Source organism: Acipenser ruthenus, chromosome 11 (genome assembly GCF_902713425.1).
Source record: "Acipenser ruthenus chromosome 11, fAciRut3.2 maternal haplotype, whole genome shotgun sequence".
In the NCBI taxonomy this organism is placed as follows: domain Eukaryota; kingdom Metazoa; phylum Chordata; class Actinopteri; order Acipenseriformes; family Acipenseridae; genus Acipenser; species Acipenser ruthenus.
Window position 1 is genome coordinate 32555372 of NC_081199.1, and position 15037 is coordinate 32570408.

The 15037-nt window shown below is 35.7% G+C and overlaps 1 protein-coding gene across 3 annotated transcripts in view; it reads left to right on the forward strand.

The window, feature by feature from the left end:
- Positions 1 to 2580: 2580 nt before the first annotated feature.
- The window catches only part of LOC117426690 (low-density lipoprotein receptor-related protein 2-like), a 60756-nt gene continuing 48299 nt past the window's right edge, over positions 2581 to 15037 (forward strand). For all 3 annotated transcript variants that reach the window (XM_059033705.1, XM_059033706.1, XM_059033707.1), the window contains exons 1-4: positions 2581 to 2739; positions 13311 to 13418; positions 13529 to 13651; positions 13953 to 14069. In XM_059033705.1, the coding sequence (XP_058889688.1) occupies positions 2673 to 2739; positions 13311 to 13418; positions 13529 to 13651; positions 13953 to 14069 (415 nt within the window). In that variant the 5' untranslated portion in view covers positions 2581 to 2672. The remainder of the gene's footprint in view (positions 2740 to 13310; positions 13419 to 13528; positions 13652 to 13952; positions 14070 to 15037) is intronic.

Below are 15037 nucleotides of genomic sequence, written 5' to 3' on the forward strand. Positions count from 1 at the left end.
TGTCTTTTGCAGAAATTGACAGCTTTGCTGATATAAAGCAGTTAACAGTACAGTTCTGAACAAACTACGGGAGAAACTCAGTCTAGGTGTTATTATTATTATTATTATTAGTTTATTTAGCAGACGCCTTTATCCAAGGCGACTTACAGAGACTAGGGTGTGTGAACTATGCATCAGCTGCAGTCACTTACAATTACATCTCACCCGAAAGACGGAGCACAAGGAGGTTAAGCGACTTGCTCAGGGTCACACAATGAGTCAGTGGTTAAGGTGGGATTTGAACCGGGGACCTCCTGGTTACAAGAGCTTTTCTTTAACCACTGGACCACACAGGCTCCTGTTGTCTGGGAGAAGTGTCCAAAACACGAGAGTCCCGGCAAATAACAGAGAGTTGACAGGTCTGCATTAATGTGTATTGTTCCTATAATTAACCAGGTATGAAACACAGATCTGCCTGGTAACAGTCTCAAGTGTATAGGTTGTTAAATGAATGAGCTGAGGTGGTTATTGTGTACTTGTGAATTGTGTAAGTTTCATTCATTAAATATGCTTAAATAATTTGAATGTATTTGATTTCATTGTAATTAAAACCACTAACCCTTGTGTTGCAAGTGTTCAAATAAAATTGAGTGTTCTTTTTGTGTCTGTCTGTGACCCTTGGCGTGATGGAAATAATATCTGAAAATGTAAAAACTTTAATATAAATTTTGACCTGCTTGTCTATTTTTGGTATAAATTTGCTGGCTGTTGTGAAAATCTAAGAATCTTGTTTTGTTAAGTTAATAATTGATGTGCTCGTCTAGTGATTGACATTGTTGTTTTTGGACTCTGGTTTCGGAGTTTTAAAATGTAACCTTTTACATCCCAATTTATGCCGTGTAATTGCTTATCCAACAGCTCTATTAACACGAGGTATGCGGAATAATTCGGTAATGTATAAATTTTTATTTTTTTTATTTTTTTTTATTTTAAAAAAACATTTTACTAATGCACCTTTTTTCACGTTCAACCAGGGGTTGAATTTTGCATGTTTAAATACACGTGTTTGCATTATTATTATTATTATTTATTTCTTAGCAGACGCCCTTACCCAGGGCGACTTACAATTGTTACAAGTTATCACATTATTTTTACATACATTTACCCATTTATACAGTTGGGTTTTTACTAGAGCAATCTAGGTAAAGTACCTTGCTCAAGGGTACAGCAGCAGTGTCCCCCACCTGAGACTGAACCCACGACCCTCCGGTCAAGAGTCCAGAGCCCTAACCACTACTCCACACTGCTGCCCCTGCATACAAGTGTCAGGTAGATTTAACATTCACAATGACCCCTCTACCACAATGTTTTACTTAAAAACGGGATTGTTTTTGTCATCTCTTGTTTTCCATTTACTTTCGTTCACAAACACAAGCAGTTCTGAGGCATTTCTGTCGTGTAATATTATCTCCTCCCGAAACTGCAGTTGGATTAAGCTAGCTCATCGGGAGTCGATCCCATAATGAAACTCAGCTGGTTACATTTGGTCAGCCTGACACTTGCTGTGAAACCACGAAAAGACTTCAAACAAGTTGGCAAAGCAGGGGAATGATTTATAAACCCAGTGAATTTCGAAACAATCTTTCCCTCATAGTAAGACGTGTTTGAATCTTAATATTCGCAAAGCTATAACGAGTTTTTTTTAATCTGTTTTGATGGATTAGATGGAACAAACCAACAACATATGTGGAACAATTTAATTAACCTTACACTTTATTGAGGCCTAATCAATCAAAAGTGAAAACATTCTAAAATAAGTCATGCACTATAAAAAAAGAAAAGAAAAAAGAAAGTTTTGTGAATAGGTCCCGTAGTCTTAACGGAATGCATTTTTTTTCAAAGAATGTGTGCATTGTGGTACGGACGTGTCGAGAAGCTCATGCTGATCTCCCCCCCCCCCCCGTGCTGTCCTGTACCAATACAACAAAGTTGGCCCCGAACCTGAATAATTTTAGATACCCCCTTTCCCAATGGACCTTTATTATGTTAAGATTACTAACTGGCTGTTGGTTATAAGTACTTTAAGTTACAGCCCTTAACTTTTTTAACGCATAGACAACAAATACTGGCTTCAAAATGGATTATTCTAAAAAAAAAAAAAAAAATAGGCAGTAGCAAATTAAACAACAGTAGAGTTTTAGTAAGTCCCGTATACTGCTGGATTTTAATATATTATGCAAAATTTCGATTTTTCTGAGGATTGATTTTGTAACATCTTCCAGAACATTGGTCACCACTAGCACTGCTTTTATTAACTACAGGTCATCTCTGTATAGAATCACTGACATGTGGATTGATGAAGTAAATGTAGAGAACATTCCAAAGTAATATTCTCATTGCGTTGAAATTGCAGACAGTGCATTGTCACACAGGGGAGACCGCTCGGTTTTGTGTATGATTACATTATGCTGATTCCTGGGTCCCTGACTAGAAAAGGGGTTTTATCCAGTGGGCCGGAGTAAGGGGGAGTGTATTGAAAGCGCAATGTCTCAGCTCTAGAACACGCCCTTTTTCATCAGCTAGCGGGACAAGAAAGAGAGAGGCGAGCAGCATCACCATCCCAGTCCCAAAAGCACCTCCATCAGCCCAGCTTCCATTGGAGCTGGACAAACCAACTGGGACCCTGCATCAGAATGTACAAAGGAATCATTTCCAAACTTCTGCTGTTAACTCTGTTTGCTCTCCATTGCCATTCCCAAGGTAAGTTAAACACAGTGTTTCAGAGCTGTAAAATGACCATGGTACAGTGGAGCATACAATGCATTCCACTAGCTAGGACTTACATTTTTTTTTGTATTACTGCATTTCACTTCATTACTTATATGAGGTGTGATTGGATATGAATGTTTGTAGTTAAGTTTAGGTGGATGAAGTCACTAGTTCGTTAATAGATTGCCAGTAATAAAGAATAATTTTTTGGAATGTTCTGTTAGTATGTGGAATCATTTAATTAAGTCATTAAATGTTACACGTACGGTTACAGCTCATTTAAAGTGATGTCGCTCTACATACGATTTGACATTTTTACGTGCAAATGATTACTCATTTGAGAAAAATGAAAGTGTTTTTTTTTTTTTTTTTTTTTTTCCCCCAATCCTCTATCTTGGGTATAAAATGACCTTTATCATTCCATAACATACATTTAATATGTCTATTGGGTGTGTATATTTGAACATATTGAAAAAAGTTAATGCCATTGTATCACGTGGTTGTGTTTTTTCTATTAGTTTATTTGATATCTGCAATTCAGAAACGTTACTTTAATCTTGCGCACAAAGCCTCCCTCAGACAGATTTGAAGTTCTCTGGGAGAACTTTTGCATGAGCTTTGCCGTTGCTAGGTAACAGAGCATGTGACCAGCAGACACTCTGTGGTGAACAACTGGTACAAATCTGACTTGAAGAAACTCCTCTGCTCTTTGTACAGTACAGGTATTTTAAAGATGTCTTAACTTTACAGAGCCAGTTTTATACAGTGACCATGTAAGTCCCATTGTTGCCTTGAGGGATAAGATACATTCATTTACTGAGCTGCATGTTCTTGGATTTGCTAGTGCAGAGTTGTGCAGACCCGCTCAAATTATAATCTGCTTTCTTTTGCTCAACCCTTGGAATAAGCTCCTTAGTGTGAATCAAGTAACTAATTATACTGCAGCTACTGCTAGCAGGAATCATTTCTGTTTCAGAAGCAAGTTACATTACACTGCCATATATTATTCTGGACTGTAAGAAGTAGTTCCTACAGTATGTAATAGCATTATGTTAGGTACTTCATGGAGAACACATTGACATGTACAATGCACACCCTTCTAATCACTCCAAAAAGTATACTGTATGCTAAATAACTGTTTCCCCATTTATCAAGTCTACAGCTATGGCCAAAAGTTTTGCCCCATAGAATTTTGCTTTATAAAGTCAATTGAAACCTGCTGAATAATGTTACATTAACATACTGAATTACATCAACTTTAAATTACATCAATCTTAAATTCTAGGTGATGCAAAACTTTAGGCCTAGCTGTATCTCTTTCAAATGCAAAATTAGTGACTTTGCTAGGACATTAATAAGGTACAAATAAAGTATTTACCAGCGCAGTACCTATTTTTTCACTAGTGCCTATACTAAAGAATTCAATTTAAAAAAACATTTTAATTAGGAACATTTATAAAAACATGACAGCGAACCTCATATAAACATACTGCCAGAGCTCCATCCGTTCTGATAGACAGGGACAGTGGTACTACTGTTTTAAACATGCACCATCAACTGATGCTCTTGTGTCAGATAAAGGAGATTAGTAATGTTTTAACAGGCGGGTGTGCATAGCTTACTTATGGTATGTTGTTTTGCTCATCAGTAATTTATAATAATTGACTTGTTTTTTTGATGTCTAGTGAACTGTGTCAGGTATATACAATGTTAATTATCTGCAATAATTTTAAAGTTAAACCTTACAGAACATCTGGTAAGGAGTTATTTCCATGTTGGCTGTTAGTCTTCAAATTATTAAAAGACAAAGTCCAGTCTGCGACTGGTTTAGAAGATTTATCTTGACGTTGAAGTAGTGTACAGTATGTTGCACTCTGTAGTTTCTTGTAAATCAAGCTCAAATGCCTTTTACATGTTGATCTCCAGAAATGTGAGCAATGAAATCCTGTTTTAATCCAGATTTATACTGCATGTGTTTCAGAGGAAATCAGCAAACGATTCATGAGTGGGCAGACAGGTTACAGTTTCATAATATAATCAACTAATTCCTATTCCCTGTGGGACTCTTTCTTCACTTTACAATTTACTGTAAATTGTAGAAACAGCATGTCAGACATACTTGTGTGAAAGAAAGTGTAAAAAGGTACATTTTGGCAAAAGATGTGCTGACACTGACAGTAAACTCGTTAATGATTTTCACATGTTTTCGTTGAAAGTGATGTTACCATGGTTAATTAGTTGATAATTAGATAACCCAGGTTGACCAATGACCCAAGTGATGGTTTTCATTAACCTTGTTATCTAAGGGAACAAAATGCTCCTTTTCTTTATATAATTTAATATAGTTTATTTCAACTCTTTTTAAGAATGTTTGTGAATCAAGAAGTATTACATTACATGCACAGAAAACTTTTTTTTACTATTGTTTTAAACTCAAGGCACATGCTGTTTCATTGCTTATACATTTTATACAGCTGGTCTCAGTATTAATGGTACTGCAAATTACAGATTACAAATGAAAGTACAAAAAAAAAAAAAAAATCCCATTCGTGTACAGTATGACAGGGGATGGCTCTCTGTGTTACTCTACAAAGCTAAAACACCCAGGTTCAACAGAGCATAAGCCAGACCTAATAAACACACTCATGTTGTAAATCACTACCACACTGTCAACAGATTGCTGCTGCACTTTAAAGTCTTAGAGAGTCTTAGGAGTCGGATTTGAATCATGACGTTTGCCAGTGGAAGCCATTTCCCTGCTGTAGGTCTCAGTGGAATTCTGAAATAATTTTGTGTTATGCATTTAGCTCCAAATACTCCAAAAACATAAATCTCTCTTTCCTACTTTCACCTGAAGAAGAGACATTTGAGCTTGTGATTAATTATTGTTTAATTAGTCCAATAAAAAGGTAGCACATCTCTTTCTCTTTGTCTATCATCTCTGGACTGATACGGCTACCATTTCATTTTTAATTTTCACATTTCAAAAGTTAATCAACAGTAGCCTTGAAACTCGAACACCCAATCCAAACCATTTACAATGTATTAGTGAGCTTCCTTCGCATCGACGAGGCTGCTGTTTAACGCTAATGGCATACAGCATTCAATCGAATTTTGAGCAAGTTCATTTGCCCATCCAAGTTGCCAAGTAACCGTGTCCCTCTTATTCTGACTTTAGCACAAATTATTGAGAGTATCATAATCTAGAGCTATATGGAGGAACTTGTCTGTCTGTCATTATGTACGTGATTGTACATCAGGGTAATGTATTATTTCATGATACTGATGGCTTTAATGTTGTATTTACAGCTGGGGGGGGTGGGTATTACATTGCAGTAATAAATGGCATATGCTGTATGGCAAAAGAAACCCAAACATTTTCATATATATATATATATATATATATATATATATATATATATATATATATATATATATATGTTTAACAAAACAATGGTGACAAATATGTAAATTTAAATGTACACTTTTGCTTATGATACTTAGAAGACAAGAACAGACAGCTCTTGTGAGACAGAATCTGGAATTTGTTGTTTTTGTCAATGTAACTTTAAACATAGATTACAGTTCAATGTCAATTCGTGAGCAATACGGCCACTGCTGTAGTTTAAAAACCTGACCAGAAGTTAGCACAGTTGGCACAAACTAAAGTCATGATCCTTTCGCTGTAAACAAGAGCTTTAGTAAAGCACTCACTCTTAGCTATGTGGTAAGTAGACATTTCCATTTCCATGTAAAGAGCAAAATATAACAAAGGATCACTAACACCTGTTCCAAAATGAACGTAAAATAATCGGTTTATAGAAGTCTTTTCACACTTAAAGTGTTGCGCTGTTTCTTTGAAGTTATCGGGGATTGTAATTGTACCTCAGCAACACAAATCCTTCAAAATAAAAACCTTTTAGCAGCCTACCAGGCAGTTTCTGAGAAAGACTGACAACTACAGTAGTTGTGTATTAATTAATCCATGATAGAAGTCATTATTTATTATCCAGGAAACATAATTAATACTAATTTATATCAGCCAGTAGAATGCATTTTTAAAATCGCACTGTTAGTTCCAGTTTATACTATAGCAGCTTTTATAAATGATTAGGAGGCTGTGTGGTCCAGTGGTTAAAGAAAAGGGCTTGTAACCAGGAGGTCCCCGATTCAAATCCCACCTCAGCCATTGACTCACTGTGTGACCCTAAGCAAGTCACTTAACCTCCTTGTGCTCCGTCTTTCAGGTGAGACATAATTGTAAGTGACTCTGCAGCTCATGCATAGTTCACACACCCTAGTCTCTGTGAGTTGCCTTGGATAAAGGCGTCTGCTAAATAAACAAATAATAATAATAAATTGATCTATCATCTATGATTTTTTAAAGGTAAATATAAGTTCATATTTATACTGCTAGAAAAAACACCTTTTACATTCTTTTTAAGTAAAACCTTAATTGTTAGTTACAGTCTGATAAACTGTTATTACAAAAAAGTAATCCTTCATTATCAAGACATTTGGCAGTACCATATCACTTATTTGCATTCCAGGGTTTTAGAAAGGTCTTCTTTGAACATTTATTAGTGTACGTTTGTTTTTTTGTAACAAGAAAAAGAGTATATATTTAAAAAAAGAAACCCTTAATTATAAATGAACCGCAAATACCTGATGACATGCAACACAGACACATATTCCAAATATGGTAAATACTAGAAAAAAATACAGATACAGTACTGTAAAATGATCATCAACATGTAAGTGCGTTTGCAAGAGACAATGGTTTAAGTTGAATGTATTCTTGAGTTTCAAAGTAGAATTGTTCAATTCTGTGAATTCCAATACAGCTTTAAATGTTATGTTATAGATCCTGAAAAGAAGATTAACTGTAGCCCCCATAAAATGGGTGCTTTTAAAGAAGCTTTGAAAGAATTATATAGAACTCTTATAAATAACGTAATTAAAATCATATCATAAATAAATGTTTCATGTATGAATCCATTTCTTAATATACTGTATCAGGGCTAAACGAAATAATGTTTTGCAGAAGTCTCTGTTTCTCATTCATCTTGAGAAGAACTTTTTGAAATCCTGTTTTGTGGTTGGTTAATATCTCACCCAGAACTGTTTCTCTTAAAAAATGATGTTGACTTCACACTTCCTGTTTGTGCCACTCCGAGAGCCACATTATCTTGTCTAGCAATTGACTGCATTCTGTTACTTTCATTTACATATGAAACAAGAAGCATATGAACATTCAGGGTTAGAGACAGAATACACTAAAACAACATAGTACTGGCATTGATGAAAGAAGAAAAAAAAAACCCTTTCAGTACTGAGATTACTAGAAAGAGATGCAGAGGAAGACAAGTGCATCAGAGACCATGCGTTCAGGGAAAGTTCACTGTACTATAGACTGTTTGTCATCCATCGCTTATGCTTACTTAGCATGTTGACACATCCAGTTATTAGCCACTTTTCATGCTGGGTCTCCCATTATCCCATTGCAATTTCACAGCAGCCCCTGGCTTATTAGGAGGCTTCTTTCTTATGAAAATTCCTAGGGTGCTTCCCTTTGTTTCACAGGAATCTACTTTTTTTTTTTCAACAGATTTAGCCAGCTTGCTTACTTTAGATTTAATTTTGCTAATTAAAACCGACTTCAGAGAGGAAACTGAAAAATAAAAAGTTGTGTTTGCTTTCTTAGATATCAAGCCTGTGTTTTCATGTGTCGCTGACATTTAGTACAGAAATGTGATTTACAGTTAAATAGCAATAATCCTGTCTAAAGCGACCCTTTCATAGTAGGCAATGCCCCTTACTGTAACCATGAATGGCACTAAATGAAACAGCGGGACTTCCGTGACCTAATGATAAAGGAGTCCTTTTCCTAGGATTATGAAAAGAACCCCATTTTGAGCACCTGAGTAAAACAATCTTATACAATCAAAAACTTTAACGCTGTGAAATACACAGTGACAACCACATATATGGAACTTAGGACAGCATAAGCACTAGCCCATGCAGTAAAAAAACATTAGGGATACATTCCTTTGCAAATTGCACCTTCCTTGCACCTCACAGTTGTTAAATTAGGAAATGAGAAAATTAGGCTTTGAAACCTTAATTTCTGCCTGCAGTGTTAGAAGATTGATGGCATTTTTGCAGAACTTGATTAAAACTGTTAACTTAATGTATAGGGAATGGGGATTATGAATATCTCCAATGTTGCTAGGAGGCCTTTAGGGTGTCCTTCCTTTGAACTGCAGTCCAATGATGCTTTAAGATATTTCTAATCTCTTGCACTGTAACAATGTTTTTTTTATTGGATATGCAAATTTATTATTATATAAAAAAATGCCTTTACAAATAAGATACAAAAAACAAGTGTACATACTTACATTAAGTGATTTTAAAGCACAGTCCACAGGTCCTATACACTGTGCTATACAATTCAAACTCATGTATTGTATTGAAAAACAAATAGCAGCTATTTATGAAGGAAATTACCAAAGATGTTATATTGTGAGATGAGATAATACATAACCCTGAGTCGTTTCACTCGTAATTTACTACATGATGTTGTCAATTGTCAAAAGTCTTTAACAATCAGTTGACACAATAATTCAATTGCCAATTTAGCAAATACAAAAATGAATTTTAGAAATCCCATTTAAACGATATGCCTTCGGGCTGGATTGAAACTGAGACAGACCCAGAGAATCTGACAGATTGCAGCAGGGAATTCCAGAGACTTGGGCATAATAACAAAATGCCCTTTCACCCTTACACCCTTAGTGTGCATTTTAATCATGGGGAGCCTCAGCAATCCTGCATCTTCCAAATGCTAAATATGTGGGGGGCAAAACAATTCATAGTCTTACGAGTTAAAAGCAAAACCTGAAAATCTGTTTCAAATGGTACTGAGAGCCACTGTGGAGAGGCCAGGACTAAAGGGATGTTCCTTTGTCTCTGTTAAAATCCCAACAGCAGCATTTTACACAACTTGAAAGAAAACTTTTACAGGAATGCCAGTTAACAGAGCATTACAATAAACTATGCTAGATGAGACAAAAGCATGAGTCAGCTTCCCAGCATCAGTCAAGAATAGGCATTAAGGGCAAAGTTAGCTCTCAAGTGGAGGAACAAAAACAGACCCTTAATTTCTCATTGTTTATTGCCATATCAAACCAATTTAATATGGTTAATTTATCCAAATTTAACTACAGTTGATGACAGAGCCAAAAAAGAAAACAGTAGAAACTTAAAAAAAACTCGCAGATGACAACAGAGAACCATAAATGAACTACAGTACTGTGTAAGTTGTGTCTTGATACTTCTGAATCTTCATTCACTGAAATCTAGTCCCCGATATGCTTTTTTTTCACTAAATGGTAAGCTGTGATGATCTAAGTGATTGCTGTGATCTTGTTACATACCTCGTCTGTTCTGTTTCTTGAGTACTGTGTAGCTCTTTTGTCTTGCCGCTGTATTACATCTGCTACTGCAGCCTTCGGGTTCACAACATTCAGATGACTGATGGCAATTTAATCATTAGTTAAGGGAGTACAATAAGTGAACAGCAGTTAAATCGTTAAATACTTATGAAGAAATGTGTCAGTTAATGAATTTGAGAGAAAACCCATTAATTTAAAGCTTCTTTAAGTAGCGGGGTTCCTGAAATATAGCGTTATACTTCCCCACATGTTGCTACAACTGTTTGCATAACCTGTAATTTTTCTTGTCATTGTTAACATCCTGACAACTTTTTGCACTTATAACTTTAAAGTCTGTTTCAAATGGCTTCTCTAGTGCACAATGGCTTCTCTAATACACTGGGGTTTGAGCTCTGTCCTCTAAATCACTGCAGGAACGATTGGAAAAAATAGAAAAAATAAACATAACAAGTGCTCTGGCTTTTCTTTTCCATACCACATCATAGATCTATTGCTGTGTTACTACCTGTTTGACAATGCGGGCAATAATCCTTACACTATGAGTGCACTAAAGCTGCAATTTTAAAAATAGCTTTGAAAGAGAATTTAAAGTTGTAAGTGTAAAAAGTAGTCCGGATGTTAACAATGAAAAGAAAAATGTACATTATTTAAACAGCTGTAGCAACATGTGTAACGCTATTTTTTTCAGAACCCCACCACTCACTCTTTAAGGATTGTAATATAAATCTGTTAGCATTGCAGCTGGTACGGTATTGTTGTGCAAAAAGGAATGTTCACACTACTTTGCAGTAATACAGCAAAATGCCATAATGCATCCTCCTGCAGTGTACTGCAATTCACAGTTAAACACAGATGTTAAACAGTGGAGGTTGCTGATCTTTTTTTTCACACAGGCTTAAAGTATGTTTGGTGTGGCACCCGTTTGGTACTCTCTTTTTTTAACCTGTTTTCAGGTTGTTTTGACGATACACTACAGGTGTGTAGATTAGTTTGGAAATCAGAGCAATTCTCCAAAGGTCAGTTTGAAGTACTGAATAGAGCTAATTGTTATTCAATGCAGGAGTTTGACTAAGAAGTTTAGTTTTACTTTGTTTACTGGCTTCTGAAATTGAAATTGTTTTAGCAATGCATTCAAGTCAATTAATTACATCTTTAATTTAAAATGAGTTGCCCATGAAGTTTATTTTTCAATACATTTGGCCACTTAGCATTAGACAAGGAATGTGTTATATACAGTATAAAACATGTCTATAAGTATTAACTATTTACTGTTCTAACAGATAATGCAAGTCTTCTCATGTTAGTTGTACAATTCATTGTCTTAACCAATGTGTTTGAGAATTATTCCCCCTTTTTTATTTGAAGTCATTATCCCTCTGGATCACTAGTCTACAATGCCTCTTTTACTATTTCATGTATGTTCTTTTTTGCTCAAAAGTTCATAAGGCTTTGGAGGCTAAAATAATGTTTAGGGGTTTAAATTTACAAAGATTAGTGTCTCATTTAAAGGAAACCTAATAGGCATGCTGAAAAGTCATGCCACAGCTATCAATTGGAATGAAAGCCTGAATGACTTGCATGATGAGTTACTATCCAAAATATGTGGACTTGGATGCACTTGGATATATTATAAAATGCATTCTTATAGTTAATGTATTCTTTTTCTTGAAGTTTATGGTAAAGTAATGGTATGAATTTTATATCCCCTTCGGTCACAATTTTTTAATTTTAGAACAGTTTGTGTGAACTCTGTGGAGTTCGAGAAGTTGCCCTGCATTATAAAATAGATACATAGATAGGAAACTTAACATGGTACAATTGTGCACATAGTGACTGAAGGGGATATGCACAAGTTCTATTTGCATTCCTCTTTATTTGCTAGGTATCTAAAATAGCTGCACAGTTGAATGCATTCAAAATAAATGAATGCCTGGAAATGTTCTTTGAATGCACTCAACTGGTGATCCTACTATGTAACGTTCAGATCAATGAAGGAATGTTCGTAGAGCTGTTTCATGTGGTTGCTGTTCACATCACGCAGCTATTTCTTCTTGTGCATATTTTGCAAGGGAGTCAGTGTGTTTAAAGGTAGTTGATAAGAGACCTAGACCACCAACCCTAGACCTGCACCACCAACCACCAACTTGCATTTCATTGCACAAAGAATTTGGGTGTAAGTGCTCCAGTACCACTTGGTACCACCATTTATACAAATTAGGTTTCTGACAGCATACATAATAAATCAGGGTGTCACCACACAAGACAATCAACGGGGTGCATTCCATCCGTAGATCTGCTAGCCTGTTCATATTGATTAGTTGTTCCCAGTTGTAATGACTTTTAAAACATTCAGGAAGGTAAATCAATATAACCCTATCAGGCTTATGCTGCTCATTCAGTTCTCTATGTTGTGAGATGAATTCAGATACACTAGACTGACTCTTAACAAGTAACATTACTTATTACAGTTATTTAATTTAGCCCACATATTATTGGCTGCTTTTATTTGGTGTTGCTTTTATTATATTTAAAAAAAATATTTAACACCTAACGTTTGGTGTGATTTTGTGTTTGGACAGTTATAAATAAATAAATAAATAAATAAATAAATAAATAAATAAATAAATAACTGAATTGATCTATGGATCCATATGACTAATTCATTCATATATGGCTCTTTAAGTAGCAAGGCTATGAAACCAACATCTCAAATAGTGCCTGCAAATTTGTATATTTATAAATTCATGCTGTTTTAATCATGCAATACTGTATTTATCTGTGTCTTTATTCTCTATTTGTTTATTAATAATTTTTATGTTTTATGAAACCCATGATGTCACATCCTAGTTTTATATATCATGGGTTACATGTATAGAGTTTATTATGCTGAGAGCTGGCAAGTTTCATAAAAATTGGATTTTGGTTGTTAAGATTGTTTGCCAATCACTACATCATAAGAAAATATTGGACATTTATATTCCCATTGTGTTACATTTTTATTGCTGAAAGCAGATCAAAATGAAGGACAGTCTCTCTTGAGTTAATGGTGCTGCATCTTGACCTTGATCATATTTTGGTGTAATAAAGCAACATATTACCTGGCTGCAGGGTGCAGGACTGGAGAGTTCCGCTGTGGAAATGGCCGCTGTATTCCTGCTGATTGGAGATGTGATGGAACGGCTGACTGTTCAGATAATTCAGACGAAAGTGGCTGTCGTAAGTACAACATTATTGATCACCCAAACACGAGAATATTGCATGTGTTTGAAGAGTAGTATTCATCAATACTAACTGTGCCTGAACATCATTTTCTTGTGTTTTCTAAGCTCGGCTAACCTGCGATACCAGCCAGTTTCAGTGTGTGATCGATGGGGAATGCATCCCACAAAACTGGGTCTGTGACGATGAGGAGGATTGTGAAGATGGGTCAGATGAGACACAGCACTGTCGTATGTATTCCCTGCTTGTAATTATTAGTCAGAGGCGAGTGCATTCGGCTGTAATTTGTAGACTTCAAAACATTATCCTTAACTTATACCTTTTCTGTACATTTTACTTGACAAAAAGGCAAAACATCCCAAACTCAGGAAGGTTAACATCTAAATGCTTTTAATGACAGCAGTAGTTAGATCAGCTGTTGTTTAGATCAATTAAATAACAGTATCTAAAGAGTATCTTAATAAGACACATAATAATGGGAGTGACTAAGTTACCTACACAAGTCTCTTCTCTGTCTCGATTTCTGTGCAGCTGGTAGGACATGTTCTAGCCAGCACTTTACCTGTCCAGAAGGAGCTTGCATCCCAGGGGAATACCGGTGTGATCGAGTCACTGACTGCTCGGATGGAGCGGATGAGAGGGGCTGCCGTAAGTCTTTCAGTCCTTAACTCTGGATTTCCTTTCGGCCCGTGCTTCTTTGGCATTTTAATCAATTTGTAAGATTAAGGGGCTTGCTGATTGACAGAAGTGGCCACAATATGCTTCTTGTTGTCAGAAAAGAATTGCAGATTCTTTCATGGATTAGTGAGCTGATGTTTAGCTGCAATTCCGTTATTGTAGTGGCTTACTGGGTTGCAGGCTTCCCATGTGTTTGTGTTTGTTAAACCTGTGTTTCCAGGTAAAGGATATGATGTAAATATATGAATACTGTAGGTATTCATATATTTAGATTTTTACATTGCTATCCCAGCAGGCCCTATCGACATTTTGTATTATTTGAATTAACATTTTTATTAATTGATTAACATGTTATCTGTGCATTTGCTGCATGTTAATGCCTACAGAAACAAATGTAATGTTAACGTTAATATAATACAATTTCAGTATGTTGAGAACAAACACATTTGCTGATGTGAAAATGTTTTCCTCACCTAATCCTCTTACTGTTGTTACTCACTATACAAACTGTTTTAAGGGGCTACCTGAACCCAATTTCAATCCACTGGAACATTTGAGTTGTTCTGCATTGCTTCTCTCTGGGTTCCCTGGTACCACTATATTTTATCGCCACTGCATCTTTTGTTTAGTTTCTTTATCTCATTCAAAACCTGTAAAGCAGACAGCTGTAAATTTGTAATGCCTACTTTGAGTGTCCTTCAGCTCCTGTATGTTTCAACAGACAGCTTTATATTGCAGGAGAGATAAGGAATCAACCCATTTGAGGCGAAGGGGCTTAAAAGAGCAGTCAAGTACAAAGTGCCACCTGTATTAAATAACTCAACAATTAAACATGTAATGCAATGGATCAAACATTCCGGACCCTTTATTGTTAATGAGATTAGAGTCTTATAAAAGCTGCCCGTGCCAGTGCTAAGATAACAATCTGTACAAAGTTG